The 25,418-nt window shown below is 43.3% G+C and overlaps 2 protein-coding genes across 3 annotated transcripts in view; one reads left to right on the top strand and one right to left on the bottom strand.

The window, feature by feature from the left end:
* Positions 1–25,418, bottom strand: part of DVL3 (dishevelled segment polarity protein 3) — a 324,867-nt gene that overhangs the window by 202,374 nt on the left and 97,075 nt on the right. The window lies entirely within an intron of this gene.
* Positions 1–25,418, top strand: part of ABCC5 (ATP binding cassette subfamily C member 5) — a 102,160-nt gene that overhangs the window by 21,288 nt on the left and 55,454 nt on the right. Inside the window, exons 3-8 of one of the 2 annotated variants that reach the window (XM_049775811.1) lie at positions 9,399–9,556; positions 9,666–9,821; positions 10,693–10,840; positions 16,112–16,345; positions 16,466–16,639; positions 18,168–18,315. In XM_049775811.1, the coding sequence (XP_049631768.1) occupies positions 9,399–9,556; positions 9,666–9,821; positions 10,693–10,840; positions 16,112–16,345; positions 16,466–16,639; positions 18,168–18,315 (1,018 nt within the window). Of the gene's footprint in view, positions 1–9,398; positions 9,557–9,665; positions 9,822–10,692; positions 10,841–13,423; positions 13,499–15,001; positions 15,317–16,111; positions 16,346–16,465; positions 16,640–18,167; positions 18,316–25,418 lie in introns of those variants that run through there. The other variant, XM_049775813.1, reaches the window with a different exon arrangement.

Here is a 25,418-nt window from a genome sequence, read left to right as displayed (position 1 = left end):
TTCAGAGCGATCATTTCCAATTATCATTGTCATAGAAGTCCCTTCTCTGCCCTAACTGCCTTCCCCCACTATTTGTGGCAAACTTCCTCCTGGCCCTCATCTCTATTGTCACTGGATAGTATTAGCAAATTATCTTCTTTTTTTTATATCCCACAAATGAGACTTTAAAAAAAATTTTTGGGTCACTCCCGGCAGCGCTCAGGGGTTACTCCTGGCTCTATGCTCAGATATCGCTCCTGGCAGGCTCAAGGGACCATATGGATTGCCGGGATTCAAACCACCGTCCTTCTGTATGCAAGGCAAACTCCCTACCACCATCTACCTCCATGTTATCTCTCTGGCCCCAAGACTTCATAATTTTTAAGTGTTTTTTTTTTTTTGGGCCACACCCAGCGATGCTCAGGGGCTACTCCTGGCTGTCTGCTCAGAAATAGCTCCTGGCAGGCACGGGGGACCATATGGGACACCGGGATTCGAACCAACCACCTTTGGTCCTGGATCGGCTGCTTGCAAGGCAAACGCCGCTGTGCTATCTCTCTGGGCCCTGTGTGTGTTTATTTTTTTTTATGAGATGATTGCTGCCATTGAAATCTCCATAGATGTATATCTATGTATATATAGATGTGTATCTATATATCTGTGTATCTGGCATTGCTTAGGGCTTAGTTCTAGCTCTGCTCAGTGATCACTCCTGGTGGTGCCCAAGTGGACCATATGTGATACCAGGGATCAAACCCAGGGTGGGTGTGTGCATTTCCAGAAAGTATTAAGGCTTTGAGCCCTCCTGGACTGCACAGCAACTTTTCTCATGCCCAGGAACAACCCCAACAAAGCCCTGGGTAGGGCAAGGCTGTCCTCTCAGTGGTCTTGCTGCCATGAAGGGATTGTCAGATCTGGGGAACCATTTATGACCCTTGATATTATGGTCTAAGACTTTTGTGCAGGGGGAATGGTCCTGGTCACAATGGAAGGGAGCTGCATAGCTCAGTATTAGGTTGATAAGTGCACCAGACTTGTGTGTGCCTTCACCAGGGACGGACAGCCACAAGCTTGCAGAAGGATGTGTGCAGGGATGAAGGTAGGCTGTGCGGGTGTTTTCTGTAGCTCTCAGCACACAGCCTTGTGTTTTCCTGATTTTCATTGGAACCATGACAGAATGAGAATGCTGTTGTCCACTTTGAGCTTCTGGTGTTGATACTCTGCCCCCATTGCCCTCACCTCGGCAGCAAAAACTCTGCTAAATAATATTCCAGTCCTTGAAATCCTAAAGAGTGGCAGACGTTCTTGTTTTATGTTTACACAACTCTCTGCTCAAGGGGATGGAGAGCTACCACAGAGAGTAGGGCTCTTACCTTGTATGCTGCCAGCGTAGGTTTGATTCCTGGCATCCCACCACCCCTCACAAACAAACCCTCCAGGACTGGTTCCTGATTATAATCCCTGAGCATTGCTGGGTGTATTCCTCCCCCCCCCCCAAGACACCTCTTTGAGTGTATTGGTATTTGGTATTCTTCTTTGAGTGAACGGCATGTGGCTAACTCATGACTCTCTCTATGTGGATGTGTCATCTGGCCTTTCAGTCTGTAGTGCCCTTAGGAGAAAGAAGGAGGCCAGAAGGAGCAGGCAGGAGGCAGGCTGAGCACATGCTTTGAAAGGGTGTGAAAGTGAGTGCACCATACCACATGGTATACCCAGCATTGCCAGGAGTAACTCCCGAGCATTGCTGGATATGAACCCCAAACAGATAAACAAAAACCAAAAATAAATAAGAGAATTAAAGAGAGAGGCTGAAGAGATAGTATAGTAGTATGGGGTAAGGTGCTTGCTTTGCATGCTGCTGAACCTGGTTTGATCCTTGGCATCATATAAAGCCCCTTGAGTACCATCAGGAGTGATCACTGGACCCAGCCAGGAATAAGACCTGAATGCTACCAGGTAATGGTGAGCCCCAGTACCACTTATGGTTCCTTGAGCACCCCCCCAAGTGATCCTTGAGCACAGAGTTAGGAGTAACCTTGAGCATCTTTAGGTTTGGCCCAGTCTCTTCAAGTTCCCATCTCCTAAACATACACATTAAAAACACTTTGTTTTGGGGGTTTTTGGGTCAGATCCTACTGTTCTCAGGCCTTACTCCTGGCTTTGATCTAAGGAATCACTTTTTTTTTTTTTTATTGTGGCCAAAGTGAGTTACAAATCTTTCACAGTAATATTTAAGGTACATAGTGACAAGGAATAAGGGGAATTCCCACCACCAGTGTTGTCCTTCCTTCACCCCTTTCCCAGCATGCATCTCACTTCTCCCTCCTTTACCCCCCCAGGATGCTAGCATAACTGATCTCCACTTGTTTGTATAGCTTGTTATAGAGTGGATATCGATTCTGTTGTCCCTGACTTTGGGTTTGGTGTTCAAGTCTGATCATTTTTTATTTCCACTAAATGTTCATATGACTGTCTAGTCCTGGTACCATCCATTTTTCCTCCTCAAAGTATGAGGCTGAGCAAGATGATTCCAGTAATGTGGTTCTGTTGGAGGCATAAGAACTGAAAATGGAAAAGAAAACAAAAACAAAAACAAACACGCATGTACACCAAAAAAACCCCCTCAAAACTAGAAGGAATTGTCTAGGTGTTATAAATATCAATTTAAAAAAGAAAGAAAAAGGGAAAAAGAAAAAGGAGAAAAAGAAAAAGAAACAAAGAAAAAACAAAACAAAACAACAAAAAAAAAAAAGTAAAAACAAACAAAACAAAACAAAACAAACCAAAATACAAAAAAAAAAAAAAAAGAACAAAAGAACAAAAATACCCAAAAATCAAAAACACCCACACATACAAAAGAAGGAAAAAAAAGATAAAACAAATTAAAACAAAACAAAACAAAACAAAAACAGTCAAAAAGCATCAAACCAGTAACTACTTAAAAAGGTTTGTGTTTCTTCTCATTTCTGACAAGACTCGGGCCATATGTGGTGCCAAGGATTGAACCTGGGTTGACTGCATACAAGACAAGTGCTCAACCCACTGTACAATCACTCTGGCACCTCATATTTTAATATATTTTCTTGAGATTGATTCCCATTGGGCTAGTGGTATGAGACCTGGAGATCCCTTCTTCTTTGATCTAGTAGGTACTGATCCCAACAATACTCACTGACCTGTTTCTCTACTCTGGAATGTGATTCCTTCTTTTGTAATATAAATAAAGTCTCTGTCCTTGGCTCATTTTCATTCTCAATCCATTCTCCCTCAGAGTGTGATACCTCCCTGTATGGAATGTCCATATGGTATGGTAGCTGTTTTCACCTGTAAACAGACAGACTTCTACCTCCCTGGGTGTATCTTGTGCAGTTAAGCTTTTTTTTTTTTTTTTAGGAAATCTTGAGAGGTAGAGCAGTTTGGTCTGCAGCCAAAGAATCCAAGAAGGAGCCATGTGTGCCGTTTCTGGGGGTGGGTGGAGGGAAGCTTCTTTTTAATGTGCATGTGCCTGCCTACAAGCTTAAGGCCTAAACAAGGGGAGGTCTGTGCTCTTCCATGATCCACACCCCCAGCCCCCGTATCTGTCTCTTTTAGGTGGTGTATCTGCTTATGTATGCTTGGAAAACATTCAGGAAGTGCTTTTTCTCTAGTTAAGTGAGATGATTTGTTTACATTCTGTGGTTAAATCATGTAATTGTGACTTTGGGACAATTCACTTCTGAGGTTAGTTAGGAGAGGGAGAGTCTTAGTTTATCTTTATCTGGGCCTGGGGATGAGGTCCTGGGGATCTGTAAAACCACCTCTGAATCTCTTGTTTTTGTTTGTTTGTTTATTTGTTTTGTTTTGGGTCACACCTGGCAGCAATTGGGGGTTATTCCTGGCTCTACACTCAGAAATTGCTCCTGGCAGGCTCAGGGGACCATATGGGATGCCGGGATTCGAACCACTGTCCTTCTGCATGCAAAGCAAACAGCCTACCTCCATGCTATTTCTCTGGCGCCCTGAGTCTCTTGTCATCTAATGATTTGTTTGTTCTGGGGTTGCATCTGGCAGTGCTTGGGGACTATACCTGGCTCAGTACTCAAGGCTTATTCCTTGTCAAGCTCAGGGGACCATGGGTGCCAGGGATGTAACCTGGGTCCCCTATATGCAATGCATGAACTCAACCCTTTGTGTTTTCTTCTTAGCCTCTGCTTGCTTATTTGTGAAAAGCTCATAGCATCATGATTATGGAGCCTCAGATTTAAAGCCTACATTCAAGTCTCTCCAGTACCTTCAGCTACCTGCCTCCATTTCCCCAACTATAAATGGGGGCAGTAGGGCTGGAGAAATAGTCCAGTATGTAGGACTCTTGCCTCATACAATGCCAACCTTGGTTCTATCCCCGGCATCCCATATGGTTCCCAAGCACTATCAGGAGTTATTTCTGAGTACAGAACCAGGAGTAACCACTGAGCTTCACTGGGTGAGGTTAAAAAAAAAGTGGGGGGAATTAATAGTAATATCTTCCTCATAACGTTGTTGTGATGAAATGAATTAGCCTCTGAAGCGCCAACAACAATGCCTGGCTTCATGGATGTTAGTTGGTTTGTTAAACATTTTTTTGCATGGATTTTCCTGTTGCCTTGATATTATCAGTTTGCTTTTTAACCCAGAACCTTGCTAATTGTGAGAACTGATTTTAGACAGGAGGCTAGCCCACCCGTCCCTGCTGATGTTCCAGGACAGGTATGACTCTGACAGCCTCAGGTCATGTAGTTAGATCGTGAAGTAGTCAAGCTAGTGACAGGTCTCTTTTGCAATAATATTGGAATATGAGAAAGTTAATTGAGCCAATTGGATAGGTCTCTAATTACTTAGAGCTTCTTTCTTTAATCCTCTAATCCCACTAATGGAATTGATCCAAAATAATCCAGGAAAAACACAGCTGTAATAGCTTGTTATATAACTAATTAGCAAGCTTGTGGGGAATGGAAGCAAAAGTGCAGTGGTGAAGGAGAGATGAGTACTGTTTCCACCATTTTCAGGGGAATTTATCTGCGGAGGATAAAATGCTACTGAGTGCTTTGTGCTAAAATCAAAGGGTGAGGACAGAACCAAAGTATAGCGGGCAGGGCACTTGCTTTGCATGCGGCTGACCTGGGTTTGATCCCTACCACTCCAGACAGTCCCCTAAGCCCACCAGGAGTGGTTCCTTTCTTCCTAAGATAGACATTTATGTAATAATATTGACAAATTTTATATTATATATTTTGCCACAATTCCATCTGTTTACTTCTGGAAAGATAGCACAGAATTCAATGTCCTTTTCTTACATGTGGCTGAGTCTGGTTCGATCCCCAGCATCCTAAGTACTGCCAGGAGAGATCCTTTAGTCCAGAGCCAGGAGTTAGTCCTGTGTTTGGGGGCTATGGCCCTAAAACAAATGAAAAGGTCTATTTTGTTATGTCGTTCTGTACCTTCAACCCAACTTTCAATTGTGAGGAATCTGTAATTCATGACATGATAAAGGTAAATGCAAAGAGAAAACTTGAATTTGGTAATACCTCCAGAGGGTCAAAGATGACCTCAGTTAACTTCACGGTTATTCAGTGATTGGTATCTTAGTATTTGGTAGTGTCGATCTTTGTGCAAGAACATTTACGGAGATGAAATTGTAGAATTGTACTATAAATCAATATCAGCAGGCAAACATTTGCATTGATTTTGATGAAAGAGAAAACAATTTTAAACCTCAGTCAAGTGACTTCTTAGTCCCTATTAAAAAAATTTGTTCTCATTGATGAACCTCATTTTAACATAAATTTTTTCAATGATCATTACTTTGCTTTGAATTTCATTAGTAAACGTTTTTGGAACTTTGTTTTTATACCCATCTCTTTGCTTTTGGTGTTCTGGTGACTTCTGAGGGCACAGTTGGAGGTGTCTAGGGGCATAGTTGGGGGTGATGTTTAGGGATACAGTTGGGGATGTCTGGGGGCACAGTTGAGGTATCTCAGGGCATGTTGGGATGGTACCTGCGAACTTGTTGCTCTCAGCGACAGAGTGTTCTGGTGGCCTTTGGGGGTGGAAAGTACAGCCTCCCACCTGCAGCGGGTGCTGCACTTCTGAGCACATTGAAACTGTTTTCTTTCTTTCTTTTTTTTTTTATATTTTTATTTAAGTAACATGATTATAGTTGGGTTACAGTCACAAACAGAACACACCCTTCACCAGTGTAACATTCCCCCCTCCCAGTGCCCACCTCCCTCTTCCCATCCCCTGCCTGTATTGAGACAGGCATTCTACTACAGTTATTTGTTTTTAAGTTCAGTAAATTGTTTTTTTTTAAATAAGGGTTAAAAAAGAATAATAAAGGTGTGACGGTGGCAATTGCTGTTTTTTGCATAGCCCAGAAAAATATGGAGAAAACGGAAAAAAAATCCTTGGCCTGATTACAAGAAGGCCTCATCCCTGAAGTTTATTGGCATAAGACCAACTCTGGGCTCCAGGCATATCAGTCTGTCCAATCTAAGTCATTCTCCATGGTCTTGGTAAAACTTTTTCACACTTTAGCTGTTGTTGAGACAAGGTTCCTATATTTAAAGATTCTGGATTCTATACATTTCTTTCATCAAAGTCAGGCTGATATGGAGCATACTCTAGTGAAACTATTTTCTTTTTCGATATAAGAACCTACATTTTTTTTTAGTTTTTCTCTTAATTATAGTTTAAGCAACATAACTACAATATGGTTTTGATGTACAGGGTACTTACACCTTCAAAGTTCCAACTCCAAAATGCCAACCTCCTCCATGACTGTCTTTTTGTCACTTAGTTCCCCTCTCACGCCCCTTTACACCCCACCTCCACCCCATTGCTTGCCAGTCTCAGTTTCAGAGTCAGAGTGTGGTTTGGTATCATCTGTTACTGCCTGTCTGTTTTGTTTATCTTTATTTCACGGATGAGTGAGAGGACCTGCTATTTGTCCCTTTGCCTCAGACATCTTATTTTTCCTAATAATAAACTCTGTAATTGAATCACCATGAGATTTACAGTTACAAAGTTGTTCATGGTTGAGTTTCAGTCCATGTCCAACATGTCCAACACCTTTCACCAGTGCACATTTCTCCCTAGTAATGTCCCCAGTTTCTTTCCCACCTTCCTGTCTGCCTTGCATCTATGGCAGACATTTTTCTTCCCTCTTTCTCTGTCTTTCCCCCTCTCTCTTTCTCTCACTCAACCTTCCTTTTTTTTTCTTTTAGACACTTTGGTTTTTAATATTGTTACTGAAGAGGTATCATGCGTATCACTTTACCTCCTTTCAGCTCCCAGTTTTTGTCCAGTGATCATTTCCAACTATCCTTGCCACAGTGGTCCCTTCTTTGCCCTAACTGCATTTTCCCACTCTCTGTGGCAAGTTTCCTACTCTCGACTGGTACTTCTGGTCCTCATCTCTGTTGTCTTTGGGTATTATTATCATACTATCTTTTTTCTTCTAATATCCCACAAATGTCCCTCTAACATCTTTTACTCAACAGTTCCACCCAAGTTGTAGTAAACTGCAAGATTCCATCTTTTCTTGTATCAACAGCAAGCGAAAGTGAGATTAATTTTAGAGTAAATGGGATTGGAGGGGCAATAGAGATGTGTCCGAATTCCTTATCCTTCTCTGCTGTGATCAGACTTTGAACTACCGTATTTTCCGGCATATAAGATGACTTTTGAAATAAAAAAAGTCAGCTGAAAATCCGGGGGTCGTCTTATACGCGGAGTATATCCCGAAAAATGTTTCAATATGCCGCTAAACGAAAATTGTCTGAATATTGCCACAAAACGATTTTCCAACTCGATCCTGCACCAATCACTGCAAGGCTGCTTGGACCGCCTCTCTAACTCAGCCAATCCAAGCAGGCTTTTTATGCATGCAAATTAGACAATGTTCTGGACCCGAATCTACACTGTCAAAAGCCTGCTCAGATTGGCCAGAGTCAGAGAGGAAGTCTATGACAGTATAACCTTTGAACCTTTGCTTATTGTGATTGGCTCACTGTGGTACATACAGTTGTAGAACAGGAACGTTCTGTCTGATACAGCAAATATAGGCCTAAACCTATGTTTTAACTGCAAAATTAGGGGATCGTCTTATACGCCCAGTCGTCTTATACACTGGCAAATACGGTATATGCCTTTTCATGAGTATGATTTATCTGTGTTAATACTCTGTAGTAAGCATTACTTCTTTTTTTTTTTTTTTTGGGTCACACCTGGCAGTGCTCAGGGGTTATTCCTGGCTCCAGGCTCAGAAATTGCTCCTGGCAGGCACAGGGGACCATATGGGGCGCCGGGATTCGAACCGATGACCTCCTGCATGAAAGGCAAACGCCTTACCTCTATGCTATCTCTCCGGCCCCTAGCATTACTTCTTTTTTCTTTTTCTTTCTTCCTATTTTGTTTTTGATTTTGGGCCACATTCAGTGGTGCCCAGGGCTTTCCCCTCTCTTGGCTCTGCTCTCAGGGATCAGTCTGGTGGGTTCAGGGGACCAAATGAAATGCCAGGGATCAAATCTGGGCCTACGCATGCAAAGCAAACACCCTACCCCCTGTACTATTGCTCTAGCTCCAAGTGTAATTTCTTATTTTAACTTACAGAGGTCTGATGTTAGAGCCTGTGAGCTGTGCCGGTAGGTGGAAACCCCTGTGTTACTAGGAAGGCATGGGTACCACCTGGCTATTTCTGTATGACTGGATGTTTCATTGGGAATGATTATAAAGTTTTGTCATAGAAAATGGCAGAATTTGTAGTTAGTAAAGTAGTTGACTCAGTCCATTTTGGGAAATAAAGAGTAAAAATATTTTTTTGGTGAATGGGGCCAGAGAGAGAGAGAGAGAGAGTACAAAGGAACGGGCCCTTATTTGTCAGAGTTAGCCTGAGGCACCACATATTGTACCCTAAGCACTGCCAGGTACACTCCCTCAAAATGTGTGTGTGTAAGGCAAGCAAGCACCCTACTGCTTTGCTATCTCTCCGGCCCCTGTGTACACATATTTAAGTGATTAAAAACAAACATTTGCGAATGAGTTGCACCAAGTGTAAATTCCAACATCGCATTTGGACTTCAGTGAACAATAACAATAATGTTTCTGTGTATTGTAGCAAATAGAGCTTGCTATGTAAGGGCATATGTGCCTCTCATGGCAGCAGCAGGAGGAGATAGGTGGAGGTAAATGGGAACTTTGTGCTTTCTGCTCAGTTTTTCACAATCTAAATGTGCCCCCCTGCCATGAAAGTTTTTGTTTCATTCACATCATAGGAGGTAATGCTTTACCCTGACTCTTGGGGTTTCCTTCTGCTGACCCTGGTTTGCAGTTGCAGCTGTTTGGTCCAATAGATCTGTCCTGCTCTGTTTCTCATGCTCTCTCACCCTCTGTGTTGGAGACAGGTGGAATGCCAAGATGCCTTGGAAACTGCAGCCCGAGCCGAGGGCCTCTCCCTGGATGTCTCTGTGCATTCTCAGCTCCGCTTCCTGGATGAGGAACATCCCAAGGGAAAGTACCATCACGGCTTAAGTACTCTGAAGCCCATCCGGACCACTGCCAAGTAAGAGGCCTCTCCTGGCTAATGAATCACCCACACATGCATTCCCAAAGCCCCTTTGGCCAGTGGGGCTAAGCTGAGCACTGATAACTCTTGGGTCTTTTCTCCTCAGACACCAGCACCCAGTGGACAACGCTGGGCTCTTCTCCTGCATGACTTTCTCCTGGCTCTCTCCTCTGGCCCGCCTGGCCCATAGAAAGGGGGAGTTGTCCATGGACGACGTGTGGGCGCTGTCCAAGCACGAGTCTTCTGAGGTGAACTGCCGAAGGTGGGCATCTCTGCAACATCCTCTGCACCCATATGTGGCGGGGTGGTATGGGGGTGTAGGTGGAGGGCCTAAGCTAGTGGGTTGGTCCCTGCAGTGCCCCTTCCATGCTCTGTGTCCTTGGAGAGCAGATGTGGCTGCTGATGGGAGGGTCTCTGGGAATGACTTTCTCTCTGCTCTTCTGCATTGCCTCCGCTGTCACCATGAATTCCTGTTTTAACCACGGGCTTTCTCTCTCTCTCTCAGCCCCACTTCTCTTCCTGAGTCTGCAGGGAGAGTATGCTGCTGCCTTGTGAGAGAATGCATTTTTGTGGTAGCTGCTGGTCACCAATAATATCTAGTTTACAACTTTGTTAGCATAGGAGCCGTAGCCTTTAGAAAGTGTTGGGGGACCCTTGAGAGAGGAAGTTCTTACCCTCAAGACAGTTGTAATTGGGGGGATAAACTTTCTGGTGGGGGGAGACTTTGGCTTTCAGGCTCTGTATCTTGAGACACTTCCTTGACACAGTAAATACGTAGTTATACAGGAAGGGAGATTTTTCCAGAAGGTAAAGAAAGAGCATATAGTTTTAGTTAAAATAATTTTTTTTTTGGACTGGGGAGGGATTGAGCCACATCTGGCAGTGCTCAGGGCTTACTGCTGGCAGGGCTCAGTGGGGAAATAATATGGGGTACAGGGGATCAAATTGGGGTCAGCAAGGCAAATACCCTACTCACTGTCTTATCTCTCTGGCCTCCCATGGTACATTGCTTGAAAGGAGAGATGTGTACCTGGAATGCCAGCTTGGAACCAGGCAGTGATGGCAAAAGGGGAGCTATAGGGTGCACGAGTGCCTAAGGTGGGTGTGTAACAGAGATGTGTGCCCTTGTTAAGACTAGAGAGACTGTGGCAAGAAGAGCTGAATGAAATGGGGCCAGATGCCGCTTCCCTCCGAAGGGTTGTGTGGATCTTCTGCCGCACCAGGCTCATCCTCTCCATCATGTGCCTGATGATCACGCAGCTGGCCGGCTTCAGTGGACCAGTAAGTTCTAACCTCCTTCTGACAGTCGCCAGGGGCCCGGCCACAGCCACCACAGACACTCTGGCTTTGTTGCAGGGGTTTTGCTCCCCTGGAGACTAGTTACAGCCTGAGCCATTTCTCTGGGTCTATGGGAAAGTATTCCCGGATTTTGGAGTGAATGGTGGTCAGTGGCCAGAAGCTGGTTGGAGGAGGGAATTATGCTGGCCAGAGAAGAAATGGCAGCGGCTGGCTTTCTCCTGGGGTGAGGGATGTCACCTAATGATTCTGGCTCTGCCAACATGTGCGTGCTGGGCTTCTTCTTGGCTGTACCAGACATGGAAGGACTGACTTGGTTTGGGTAGATGCGTCTCATGGTGCTATGGGTGGGCGAGAGCGCCAGCATGTGGCACGGGCTGTGGAGCAAATGCTGGGAACTTCGAACCAGAGCCCCAAGGCAGAGTTGTGCACAGAGCTGGGACCAAGAAGCACAAGCTCTGGTACAGTATTCAGAGTCTGCTCTGGAGCCCATGGAAAGCTTTGGTGTCTAATGACCACGCGGCAAGGGCCAGGGGATAGCCCTCGCTTTTCCTTAATTGATACTGGGGACAGGGGAGGTTGGCTGCATGACAGCCACACTGTTTGCTGCACACTGTGTCTTCCCCCTGCAAAACTGCCTTGCACGTGCAGATTAAGTCTGTTCTCTACATACCGGTTGGAGGCATCGGAGCAGTAGTACTGCCTCTACTGTGCATTTTCCCTGTGAGGGTAAGCCGAAGGGGTAAGTATGGTTCTTAGGATGCATGGGCATAAGCAAAACTAATTTTTACAACTTTTCTGTTTGTATTTCTTTTTATAAATCATTGTTGCTGGGGTTTTCTGTTTGGTTGGTTGTTTTTTATAGTTGATGCCTTTACATTTTGACCTCGTTTCTGAAGCAGAGTACTCCAACTAACTCACCTTTATATAAGTTCTGAGTAAGAGTGACCATGTGCCGGAATGATCAGCTACTGGTCAAAGTGGCAAAACATTCGCATAGGACCAATATCCCAGAAGAAGAGCTTCTGTCATTGTTTCACTACAGGGCTGGGAGCTTCCTGATCTTCCGTAGAATTCTTTCAGCTGGCTTGCACTATACACAGACTTTCTTGTTTCTGTTGGTCAGGTTGCAGGAACCCCTTTGATTGTCCCTTTACCCCAAATCCCATACATAGGTTGAAGAAACTTTATTCCTTTCTTCAGAATCTTTTTTATTATAACACCATTATTATTATAACAAGCTGTCATGATATAATCATTTTAGGCATTAAGTGTTCAAATACCAGTGTGACCTTCCCTTCACCAGCATTCCCAATTTCCTACCCACCACCAGAGCCCACCTCCATGCAGTACAAACAGCTTTACTTCATATTTTTACAACACAAAGGCAAATGGAATTATCGAAAGGTTGGGGGTACTTTAATGATTCACTTGTGTAGAAAGATTGACCGTGCACATTCAACCTCAGGATCTTACAGCTCTTTCCATCGTATCCTCCTATTTTCCTTAATTTCTCTTAAGGCTCAGCATATGCTGGAATACTAATCCCCAGTATACTGTTCTCAATGCCAAGGAAGCACAGAACTTTCTTTTCATGGGAGAACAGCAGCATGGGTCTTGTGTCATTTATCAAAATTGTTCTATTATGGGACAAGTGGGAAAAGCAAAGGAACACTTTTAGCTCTTTGTTGATGAGGGAAGATGGAAAGTTTTCTCTCGGTGGCCCACCCATATAAATTCCCTCTTTTAATTGGAACTTGACAGCTTCTGCTGGGTTTGAGGTTAGCTATGCTGCAGTCCTGGATTCCAGTCCTCTCAGGGAACATTTGAAACTTACTGCACACATTTTAAAATTCAGAATTTTTGCTCCTTCCAAGTCAGCAAGGTCTGTTCAGAGAGAAACATTAGTAAGAACCAATTCTCTAGACATGGCCTCCCTGTTTTTTTCAGGCCTGTCCTCAGGCCTCACTGAACTTTGGCAGCCAAGTGCAGCACAAATTAAAATGCACAAGGGATGTGTGTGTGTGTGTGTGTGTGTGTGTGTGTGTGTACGTGCGCATGCATGCGAGTGCACATGCGTGTGCATGGCTAGACTACAGATTCATCAAGTTAATTCAAGTTTCCGTAATGTTGGAGCGAGGGACCTGAGCTCTGTTCACGTCTTCCTTAGTGAACACACAGCCCTGGGATCTCCTGCCCCCATATGACCTGCCCAACTGCTACACTTAGCCAGATGATTTGTCAGGATTAAAATCCTGAGGAAGACCTGGTCTGACCTTCGATTTCAGTTAAGGAATTAACATCCTCTTTGCAGATTTGCAGAACAGAAGGTGCTCTCTCTCTTTCTCTCTGTCTTTCTCTCTTTCTCTCTCTCAGTGGAGGTTATTTCCACTCAGGTTATTTCCACTCAGATTTTGGGAGGCAAGGGCAGAGAAAAGTTTAGGAGAGGTAAGTTTAAGTTCCCCACCCTTCCAACCTCTCTCCAGCTGCAGCATGCTTGATGCTGCCAGGTCCTGGATGTGGGGGGAAGTCTCTGTAGTGGAACTGGTGACAGAAGCTGTTCTTTAGAATTTTCAGGATGGCTGTTTACTGCGGTCAGAATGAGAGAGTCAAGCTGGGCAGAATCTCTCGCCAAGAGTTCAGGTAAGGTAATGTTTATTCCCTGGGAATGCTTTCCACAGCCAGACAGCTATGCTGACGCAGCCTCAAGTTTTTCTCCCAGTTTGTTGAAAATCAGATGACATTTTGATCATTTTTTGTAACTAAAATTTTGGTTGGAGTTTTTTTTTAATGGAAATATTTTTTTTTATTCTACATAAAGTAGTTTGAAATGTAATTAAAAATATAAAGCAAACCGGAGCCGGAGAGATAGCATAGTGGTGTTTGCCTTGCAAGCAGCCGACCCAGGACCTAAAGGTGGTTGGTTTGAATCCTGGCGTCCCATATGGTCCCCCGTGCCTGCCAGGAGCTATTTCTGAGCACATAGCCAGGAGTAACCCCTGAGCATCGCTGGGTGTGGTCCAAAAACCAAAAAAAAAAAAAAAAGAATATATAAAGCAAACCTATATGTTGGAAATTCTTTTAATCTGCTGTTTCATCTCTTCCCCATCCCTCTCCAAATTTGGTTATAGTGTAAACTCTGGTTTATGTCTCTGACCCTCTCTCCCACTCCATCCTTCAGAGGTACTCCTCTGCTTGCACAGTGCTGAAAATTGCACTGTACAGGGATGGGAAGGGGAGAACCCATACTGCTGCCTGCTGTCCTTTCACACCTGCCTTTGGAAATTGTTCCGTAGGTTCCGAGGTGTGTAAGGTGTGCCCCATCATCTTAAGTTGATTCACTTAAGGAAAAGGAGGTTCAGGACCTGCCATTCATTCCTAGTGGCCCAGAGCCACATTCTGAATTGCAACAGTAGAAAGAAGCCACTTCTCTTGCTAGTAAACCAATAACCCACTTGTGTACAATGGTGATCCAAACTCTGGCTTTCAGTGTAAATATCCAAGGGCGAGGAGAGACATAATCCCTCTTCTTCATTGAATCAAATTATTGGCGGAGACTTAATAGAAATTAAGTGGGTGGGGATCACTTAGGATCTAGTGGACATATGATGATCATTTCCGCTCGGGAAAAAGAAAAGAGAGATAAATGCGGATAAACAGAGAGAATATGGGTTCTGCAATTCCACATTAACTGCCTTGGAATAATTAATGATGTCTAGCCTCTGCTTTCGTGTGTTACTCAGAACTGGAGTCCATCTCCTGGGCCCATTGCTGTCATGATCCAGTCTAGATGGGATGATAGATTTCTGGATTACTTTACTTTATTTACGCCCTTACTTTAGGGAGGGGGGATTGGTTTGGCTTGCTTTTGTCTTGGTTTGTTTTGTTCCTTATTTTTTTCCTTGGCAAGATCTGCTTTAGCTGCAAGGACTTGAAAAGACTTTGAAGAATGTCATTATTTAACCTGGGGGTGGGGGTGTCTATATTTGTTTGTTTTCTGAATTGAGGTAGAGAGAGAGAGAGGTTGATCATTCCTCATGGCTTAATGAACCAGTTAGTTTCACCATACAAAGCACTTACCACTCGGGAGAGGTTTTAGGTTCTTTTTTTTTTTTTTCTTTTGTTTTAATTCTCTTTCCTTGGCAGCCAAGTCTTTATTCCTGGAGAGCCTCCTCGGTGCTAGACTCACTGCAACCTCAGGATCCCTAACCGATTAAGCGCTGTCAGCTTGCTATACCACTTCGGACTTTGGAAACAGATATGGGTTCTGTTCTATATTTCCACTGGGTATGGGTCAAACGACAGGCAGAGGCCATCTGACAGATGGCAGAGGCCCTGCATAACCGGACTCTGTATGTTCCCGTGTAATGTTCCTGCAATGTACCTTGTGTTGTATGGTCACTGTGAGAAGCTCTTTGAAGATGGTACTTTCATTTTTCAATAAAAGTACATTACCTCCCACTTCCTGGTATTCAATCCTGTTGCTGAATGTGTCTTGCGTGAGTGTGTGCTCCGGCGTTGCAGGACCCCAGAGCTGGAGGTGGCACTCGGTGGTCCTTGGGGGCTGGCTGCCTTCCCTCCCAGCAGGTGGTGTTAGACATATGCTACCTGAGGTAACACATTTTTTCTTTGGGAGCTAGTGGGGAGGCGGGGAATGGGCCTGCGGGGGAGGGTCTCTGGATTTTCCATAGACTGCTTTGTTTGCTGTCTTCTTCTGTACTATATTAAACTGCTGGTGTTTATTTCCAGGAATGTTTTGCAAATGTACTTCTCTTCCCCAGTACAACTGTAGGTACACTGTTCCTTTTTATCCAATAAGCACGTTTGAAACAATAACCCCCTCCCCCAGAGGTCTACATGTTATATAAAGAGATCCATGTGTGAAGGTATCAGAGTAAAATTCAGCATAGATGTTTTTATGTTTCTTTAAAGAAAACAAAACAAAACAAAACAAAAAGAAACGTGTTTACCATAGATTTCCAATCATGGACAGGCTTATGTTACGTTAGAGAGAGCGGTTTTGGAAGGTGTCCTTGAGGAATGTTAGCAAGTAGACTTACCTCCTGCACCATGGCCTGAGTAAATGACTGCTGGCAGGATGTCAAGATTCTTTGATTTTCTACTAAAAGGTTCTTTTCTGCATAGACACTACCATGGTACTTAGGCGCTGCCAGCTCTTTCTAACTTAACATAAAGCTGTGGTGCGTGTGTGGGTGCAGTGGCGATGCTCACAGAGGCCTATCTTTCTCCCTGTAGGCCTTCGTGGTGAAACACCTCCTGGAGTATTCCCAGGTCTCAGATTCTAACCTCAAGTACAGCTTGCTGTTGGTCCTGGGCCTCTTTCTCACAGAGATTGTGCGCTCCTGGTCCCTTGCCCTCACTTGGGCCTTGAACTACCGAACTGGAGTCCGCTTACGGGGAGCCATTCTCACCATGGCATTTAAGAAGATCCTGAAGCTCAAGAACATCAAGGAGAAGTCAGTGGGTGAGGTAAGTAAGGGCCATTCACTTTAGGACAAAGAGAAAAAACTCCCAGCTTGTGCTCATTCTGTTCTTCATCTTTCTCCTGAGATAAGGCACTATGCTCTCACTGCTCTTTGTGTCTCATAGCTCCTAAACCTTTGCTCCAACGATGGTCAGAGGATGTTTGAGGCAGCCGCTGTTGGCAGCTTATTGGCTGGAGGACCCGTAGTCGCCATCTTGGGCATGGTCTATAATGTGATTATTTTGGGACCCACTGGCTTCCTGGGATCAGCTGTTTTTATCCTCTTTTATCCTGCCATGGTGAGTGAGCTCCTTTGTTGTGTGTATCAGCTTTTCCTTAGATCAGGGGTCTCAAACATTTTATGGCCCTACCCTAGAGGAATCTTTTTTTGTTTTGTTTTGTTTTAGTTGTTTGGGTCACACCCTCCAATGTTCAAGGCTTACTACTGACTTTGCACTCAAGGATCACCCCGACTTTGCCTCCTGTGGCCCCCAGGTAAATTGAGTTTGAGACCCCTGCCTTAGATGGTTTACTTCTGCTGGCTTAAAGAGTGTAAACCTCCCTGAGGTATTATTACATTTCTTTTACATTTCGTTTTTTAAAATAATATCTTTATTTAAATCCATTTTTACAAACATGATTGTAGTTGGGTTTTGGTCATAAAAAGAACACCCTCCCTTCACCAGTGCAACATTCTTATCACCAATGCTCCCATCTCCCTCCCTGCCTATATTCGAAACAGGCTTTCTACTTCCCTCACACATTGACATTGCTGTAATAGTTCTCAGTGCAGTTATTTCTCTAACTGTACTCATCACTCTTTGTGGTGAGCTTCAAATGGTGAGCTGGTCCTTCCAGCCCTCATCTCTGGGAATTATTTCAATAATGTCTTTTACTTTTCTTAAAACCCATAGATGAGTGAGACTATTCTGTGTGTCTCTCTCTCCCTCTGACTTATTTCACGCAGCATAATAGATTCCATGTACATCCATGTATAGGAAAATTTCATGACTTCATCTCTCCTGATGGCTGCATAATATTCCATTGTTATATGCACCACAGTTTCTTTAATCATTCATCTGTTAAAGGGCATCTTGGTTGTTTCCAGAGTCTGGCTATTGTAAATAGCACTGCAATGAATATAGGTGTGGGGAAGGGATTTTTTGGTACTGAATTTTTGGGTTTCTAGGAGTGGTTTGGCTGAATCATATGGGAGCTCAATTTCCAGTTTTTTGGGAATCTCCATATTGTTTTTCATAAAGGCCAGACTAGATAGCATTCCCAACCAGCAGTAAATGAGAGTTCCTTTCTTTCCACATCCCACCAGCACTGATTGTTTGCCTTGCAAACAGCCGATCCAGGACCAAAGGTGGTTGGTTTGAATCCCGGTGTCCCATATGGTCCCCCGAGCCTGCCAGGAGCTATTTCTGAGCAGACAGCCAGGAGTAACCCCTGAGCACCGCCGGGTGTGGCCCAAAAACCCAAAAAAAAAAAAAAAAAAAAAAAAGAATTATATACATGGGAAAACATCATTGACAGTATTGTAAATCAAAAAATCTCAATCAATTTAAACTTTTTTTCTCTCAAATAACTGAAGAAAAAAAAAAGGTCTTACTTTATGTTTTATTTTACTTATTTTTTGGTGGTGCTGATGATAAAACTAGGCCCTCATATATGCAAGACAAATGCTAGTCTACTATTGAGCTTCATCCCCAGCCTGATGTTCATTTTATGTATAATCATGCTCAGCAGATGTCTTTCCCAGGAAGAGTGGGCCATTGTGAAGTTTGAAGGAGTTCTGATTACTACCTTTGTGTTTCCCTTCAGATGTTCGCCTCTCGGGTCACTGCATATTTCAGGAGGAAATGTGTGGCCACCACAGATGAGCGTGTTCAAAAGATGAGCGAAGTTGTCACCTACATTAAATTTATTAAAATGTATGCTTGGGTCAAAGCATTTTCTCAAATTGTTCAAAGTGAGTTTTTTTTTTTATTGTTGTTTGGGCAGGGCAACACCCAGTGGTGCTGGTGCGACACATGGGGTCACGGCCTTGTATGTGCAAAATATGTACTTTATTGTTTGAGCTACATCCTCACCAACACTATGATTTTTATTATTAGTTTGGGACCTTAGGGGGTCACATTCTGGCTCTGCTTGGGAATCACTCCTGATGTTTCTCTAGGGACCATGTACAGTGCTGGAGATTTGAACTTGGGTCAGTTAAATATGAAGCAAGAGCCTTAGCTTTTGAACTGTCCTTCTGGTCCTAAACCAAAATGAGTTTAAGGATAAAGACTTCATTTGTGCTGGTGGTCAAAGGACTTTGTCATCATGGCTTCTGAGCAGGTTAAATTGCAGGCATGTTAACGGCACAGGATACAATGTCTTAGGTTCCTAGAATGGCTTTTGATCTTTAGATCAAAAGAATTGAGCCTAGAACCCATAACCTCATCTCACAGATGGGGAAATTGAGACCTAAGCAAATTGTGATTCTTCGCCTTCCAAGAAAACTTACAGCTCCACTAGTCATGAGTGTTTTATTGCATTTCAAAGTCCCTGATCATCTCTTCTCTGACCATAATTTCCTAACTGAGTCACAGGCTATCACAGAAAACAGTATCGATTGGTTGCTGAGAATGCCAGGTGCCATCTTTTCTCCTGGTGTATGTATTGGGAAGCTGAGACATGTGGGGTTCTGAGAGGTTTGGGGAGGGGGTGGGTGTGACTTGAACTGGAAATCAGGGCAGCAGGTCTCTGTACTTAACTCTGTCACTCATCCCAACTGGGAAAGTTTAGTCTGTTTCATTATTTCAAAGATATATATAGTCCCAACATTCTCATACACGGTCTAATTTTGACTCATAAATCAGACATAAATCTTGCTGATGCTTGGAGGAGTAAGGAATATGCTGAATCTTCAACTTAATTGCCACAAAAGTTGGCAATGTAGACCTTAGAGAAGTGACATTTGAGAAGAATATGTTCAAAGCTACTTTAGGGTTCAGAATAGAAGGCAGCTGAAGAAGTAACTCAATTAGAATGGCCTGTGCTTTACATACAGAAGTCCTGAGTTCAATCCCAGATGGTCTCCCAAGTGCTCTTGGGTGTGGCTCCATTTCCACCTACAAAATAAGAGAAAAATGGGGTTTGGAGCAATAGCACAATGATAGGGCATTGGCCTGCGTGTGGCTGACCCAGGACTGACCTGAGTTTGATCCCTGGTGTCCCATATGGTCCCCCAAGCCAGGAGCAATTTCTGAGCACATAGCCAGGAGTAACACCAAAAGCAAAAATAAAATAAGAGAGAAAATGAGGGGCTGGAGAGATAGCATGGAGGTAAAGCATTTGCCTTGCATGTAGAAGGTCGGTGGTTCGAACCGGCATCCCATATGGTCCCCTGAGCCTGCCAGGAGCGATTTCTAAGCGTAGAGCCAGGAGGAACCCTTGAGTAAAGCCGGGTGTGGACCCCCCCAAAATAAATAAAATAAAAATAAAGAGAAAATGATAAAGGGATCATAGAGACATGAAATGTAAAAGAGAATGAGCTGTTAACTGACCTTAAAATCAAAGTAAGCTAACCCAAATGTGTTACCAGAGAAAAGTTAAGGTAGTTTTTGGTTGATCACAAGTCTAATGTTCAGATCCAGGGAACTGGTACTGTTACTGCTTGGTTTGTTGATTAAACCCTTGAGAATCGTAAAGTTTAACTCGGAGTAGTCTAGAAGAGGTTAACCCGCACCACCCATGGGCATCCGAAAGTGGTCAGTGGATGAGGCCACTCTGGCTGGGTAGCAATTTCATCGCCAACAGAATGGAACCTGCCAAGCATGATGTTGGTAAAGGGTGTGTCCCCTCAGGCTCTCAGTCTCCACTCTTACTGAGATTGTACTTGTCTTTCAGTCCCTTCTTGCCTTTGGTGTCATGTATATGTTTGTTTGAAAAGAGTGTTATTGCTTGGTTACAAACCATCTCACTGGTGGTTTGAATTTTTTTTTCCTTTTCCAGTGCATAGGATTGAACTCGGGACTCCCACATAGGAATTACTTGCTTCGACCACTGGGCACATTGTCAATCAGTGGCTTTGTTGTATTTGGATTTTTGGATTTTTTTATTTTGGTGGGGGCCTCCAACTCCATTATCATCCAATCAGACCCACAATTCAATGCAAGGGCCAAGGATGCAATGCTTGCATGGGCACTTGTAGTGTTGAGGATACGCAGGCCACTCTGGCAGTGCTGGAGGCCCCAAGGGTATACCACTGATGTCAGATATTGAACCCATGTTAAGCGCATAATAGGCTTGTGCTCCAACTGTTTGATATCCCAGCCCCTTGTTTGTGGGTATTTTTGTTTTTATTACATATGTGCTAGCTTTCAAAAGAGCTCCTACTGTCTTGAATAGTGCTGCTATCTTTACGGTCATAGTATAGTCTCAGAAAATTTCTATCATGTTTGAATTTGTTTGAAAATATCACACCCCTGTATTTTCATGCATTCTACTCCATGGTCTTTTGCTCACTTGGGCAGCTCTTTTATTTATTTTTATTTTTAAATTTACTTTATTTAAAGAACATGCATCATTGGGGCTGGAGTGGTGACGCAGGCTGTAAGGCGTCTGCCTTGCGTGCTAGCCTAGGATGGACCGTATTCAATCCCTGGCATCCCATATGGTCCCCCAAGCCAGGAGCGATTTCTGAGCGCATAGCCAGGAGTAACCCCTGAGTGTGTTTTAGGGTGTGGCCCAAAAACAAAAACAAAAAAGAACATGCATCACATAGGTGAGATATAGTTTGACCATATTACATTTGTTTCCAGATAAGTGATCACAATTTTTTTTAATTGTTTTTTGGTTTTTGGGTCACACCTGGCAGAGCTCAGGGGTTACTCCTAGCTCTACACTCAGAAATCGCTCCTGGCAAGCTCAGGGACCATCTGGGATGCTGGGATTGGAACCACCATCCTTCTGACTGCAAGGCAAATGCCCTACCTCCATGCTATCTCTCCAGCCCCATCACAAAATTATTTTAAAAATAATAGAAAGAAAAGAAAAGAAAATTAGAAAGGGGGGGGAAAGAAGTACAGAAACAAATTTGTGAAAATTATTGTATCTCCAGTGAAGTCAGTAAGTCATTGTCATATGGCTTAGTAAGCTCTTGTTGCTAGCTGATCATTCTGTAATTTTTCCCCAAACATTAAGTGATCTCAGCTACACAGTGACATCTAAATTAGTGTGCTCTTATGGAGATGATAGCATCAAACAAATAAAGTTGTCACGTGGCCATAGAGTCCAGGAATTCTAAGCTCTATTACTGATACTGTGGCTTTTTTGGGTGGATGTGCTCAGCTGCCAGCTCTCCCGGAAGTAGGAGAATGGAGGGGGAAGATGCCTGCACTCAGTCCAAAGAATGTCCTGATACTATCAGCCCAAATACCAGCATACCTAGAGTTTGGTCAGATTGGTGCAGAAAATTATAAGGAGTAGTGAAATAGGACCATGGCACAGCAGCAGTTATGGGTGATGGATGCAGCAGGATGGTTTCAGCAAAGCAGTGGCTTGTCCCACTCTCTCCTCCTGAGATTGCCAGTTTTCAGGTGCAGTGCTGGTGTACCCATGATTTTTCAAGAACAGTGTGAGTCTGTAGAGCTGACCAGTGCAGACATGGCGACTATGTTTTGTTATTTATTTATTTATTTAGTTTTTGGGTTACATAGTGACCCAGGCAGTGCTCAGGAGTCACTCCTGGCTCTAGCTCAGAAATCGCTACTAGCAGGCACGAGGGACCATATGGGTTGTCGAGATTCGAATCACCGTCTTTCTGCATCCAAGGCAAATGCCCTACTTCCATATTATCTCTCTGGTCTCTAATTTATTTATTTATTTTGGGTTTTGGACCACACCTGGTAGTATTCAGGGGTTACTTCTGACTCTGCACTCAGAAATTACTCCTGGGAGTCTTCAGGGTGCCATATGGGATGACAAGGGTTCAATCTGGGTTGACTGCATGTGAGACAAATACTCTACCTGCTGTACTATAGTTATAGCTATGGCTCTGGGCTGCTTTTTCAGTACTTTTGCAGATATTAATTAAAGACCATTCTGACTACAAAAAACGTATCTCACTCTTCTGGTGATCTTTCATGCTTTGAAAACTTCTAGCATTGGATTTAGCAGACACTGTAGTACATTTTAGTTTCCTTTTAATTTTCCATTATTGCTGGTGTTATTCCTATATAATCACCTAGCTAAAAATAAACAGAAGCCAACTAACCAAACACAAATGCCAATTATAAATTCAGTTATTATATTCATTCCCGAAAAACATAATGAAATTTGAAAAAAAAGAATCACACCAAAGTAGAAAATGATCCTTGCACTGCTTTCTGTTAGTGATTCATTCATTGTCATTGATCATCAGAGATAACTGGTTTTAGCATTATAGGAATTAAAAGGTCTTTTTTATTTTAATATTTTATTCTGAGGGGGGAGATTTGGGGCCACACCTGGAGGTACTCAGGTGTACTCCTGGCTCTGCACTTAGGAATCACTCCAGGTTGTGCTTGGAGTCCATATGGGACAACAGGGAGCAAACTTGGGTTGGCTGAGTGCAAAGCAAATATCCTACTTGCTATATGATCACTTCAGCCCCTAATTTTAATTTTTTATTATAATTGAGGTAACATGACTAGTGCTAGCATGCATTTATTCCTTTGATGTTCACAGTTCAGATACTTCCACTACCACCGACAATGGTTGTCTTAATTTTCACTTCTTTTCCCATCTAGTCCTACTCCCCTATCACTGGGTAATTTCAATTTTGTTATCAGAGTCCAAGCATTTGTTTTCATTTGATGCTGTTCATTCCCTTGCTTTATTTCTTTATGTACATGAGACACATCAACCAACATTTTTCCTTTCCTCTTTCATTAATTTCACTTAACATATTTTGTAATAGCTGAGCAGTATTTGGTTGTATATATATGTATATATATAACATATATATATATCACAACATCTTCATTTATCTCAGCACTTGATTTTTTCTTTTTTCTTTTCTTATTTTTTATTTTTTTGTTAAGTTATCTTTATTTAAACCCCGTGATTACAAACATGATTGCAGTTGTATGATTATAGTCATATAAAGAACACCCCCCCCTTCACCAGTGCAAGATTCTCACCACCAATTTCCCAGATCAAATCTTGCCTCAAAGCATTGTAAATAACACAGTTATGCTATGTAGTGTTAAATAATTAATGATGGTGCTGGATGGAGAGACCTTTCTCTGCCATCCCAGGCCACGTGGCTCTGCAACCCCCTTCAGCCGGCGGGTCTGGAGGTTCATGAGAGCGGCGGGTAGAAATCTCACTCACAGTCAGGCGTCAGGAAGAATCAGCTTTATTCATATCCTATCCACCACGTGTGGCCTATATCAATTAAGCATAACCAATTAAGCATTTAGCCATTCCTAGCTAGCCCTGCCTCTTAACTCCTTTCAGCCATCTAGCGTTTGACCTCCATGCTGGCAGAAGACCAAAAGACCCTAATCCCCTGGGTCAAAGGCCTTATCTTACCTTTCCAAGACCACTTCCAGGAAAAGGCGGGGTCTTGCAGGTAAAGATACACGCAATATCCGCTTCCCAAGAGCCCTCCCAGGAATGGGCGGGTCTCAGGTAGATATACATAAATCCAGGGTGGAGTTACAATGCTATTTTAAGTAGGTGTATTCATAGTCTTTTGAATTAACGTTTTCATGTTTTGGGGATAAATGTCAAGGAATGAATTTTCTGGGTCATGCAGTATTTCTTTTTATTTGTTGGATGGGGGAAGAGCGAGCACACCCAACGATGCTCTGGGATTAGTTATTTCTGACTTTATGTGTAGAGGACCATAGTCGGTGCCTGAAATTGAAACAGGATGGATGTTAGTACCTTTCCTTTTGTATGTTCTGTCCCATTAGTTCTATTTTTGTTTTGTGTGTGTTTTGGGAAACATCTGGAAGTTTGGGAGCACACTCCTATTTCTGTGCTGGGGGCTTCTCCCAGTAGAACTCAGCTGGAAATTAAACTCCACACAAAACATGTGCTTAGACCTCTGAGCTATCTCTTTGACTCTAATTTTAAACTTCATTTTGGTTTTGGTTTTGGGTCATACCCAGTGATACTCAGGGATTATTCCTGGCTCTATACTCAGAAATTGCTCCTGGCAGGCTTGGGGGACCATATGGGATGCCTGGTATCGAACCCAGTTCTACTGCATGCAAGGCAAACACTCAACCCACTGTGCTTTTGCTTCAACCCCTAATTTTTAATTTAGTAAGTCTCCATACTGTTTTACATGATGCCTAAGCAGATAATAGTCCTAACTGTGAAATGGAGCCTGGCTGTGAAGGCAGGTTCCTTTTCCACAGCATTTCCACCAACACTGGTATAGCCTTATTGAGATTGGCCTTTCTCACTGGTGTGAAGTGGTATTTCATTGTCATTTTGATTTTCACTTTTCTGAACCCTTTTTCATAGGCCTATTAGACATCAATACGTTTTTCCCTTGACTTCTGTTGGGAAATGACTCTACTCTCCCTGTTTTTGGATGACTTGATTCCATGACAGAGGAATCAAAAACAGATGTAGATGGGGATATGTTTAAAATATATGTTTGTTTGTTTGTTTTTGGATCACACCTGGCTGTGCTCAGGGGTTACTCCTGGCTCTATGCTCAGAAATCACTCCTGGCAGGCTCGGGGGACCATATGAGATGTCAGGATTTGAACCAACGTCCTTCTGCATGCAAGGCAAATGCCTTACCTCCATGCTATCCTTCCACCTCCTAAAATATATGTTTAAAATTTCTTTCACTTTGAGAGAAACTAGACCTTTCCCGACCAGAGTGATACTTGATAGGGAGGCCAGAGTTTTTGGTCCCAGGAACAACTGAGAAGCACAGAGCCAGGAGTTCCCAAGTACCTCCAGTTATGACCCCAAATCAAAGCAAAAGCAGCAACAACAAAAAGGCTAATTTTTTTTGTTTTTGGGCCACACCTAGCAGTGCTTAGGGCAGGGGTCTCAAACTCATGGCCCACGGGC

The sequence above is a fragment of the Suncus etruscus genome, chromosome 6 (assembly GCF_024139225.1).
Source record: "Suncus etruscus isolate mSunEtr1 chromosome 6, mSunEtr1.pri.cur, whole genome shotgun sequence".
Taxonomy (NCBI): domain Eukaryota; kingdom Metazoa; phylum Chordata; class Mammalia; order Eulipotyphla; family Soricidae; genus Suncus; species Suncus etruscus.
This window is presented reverse-complemented; position numbering and strand designations above follow the sequence as displayed.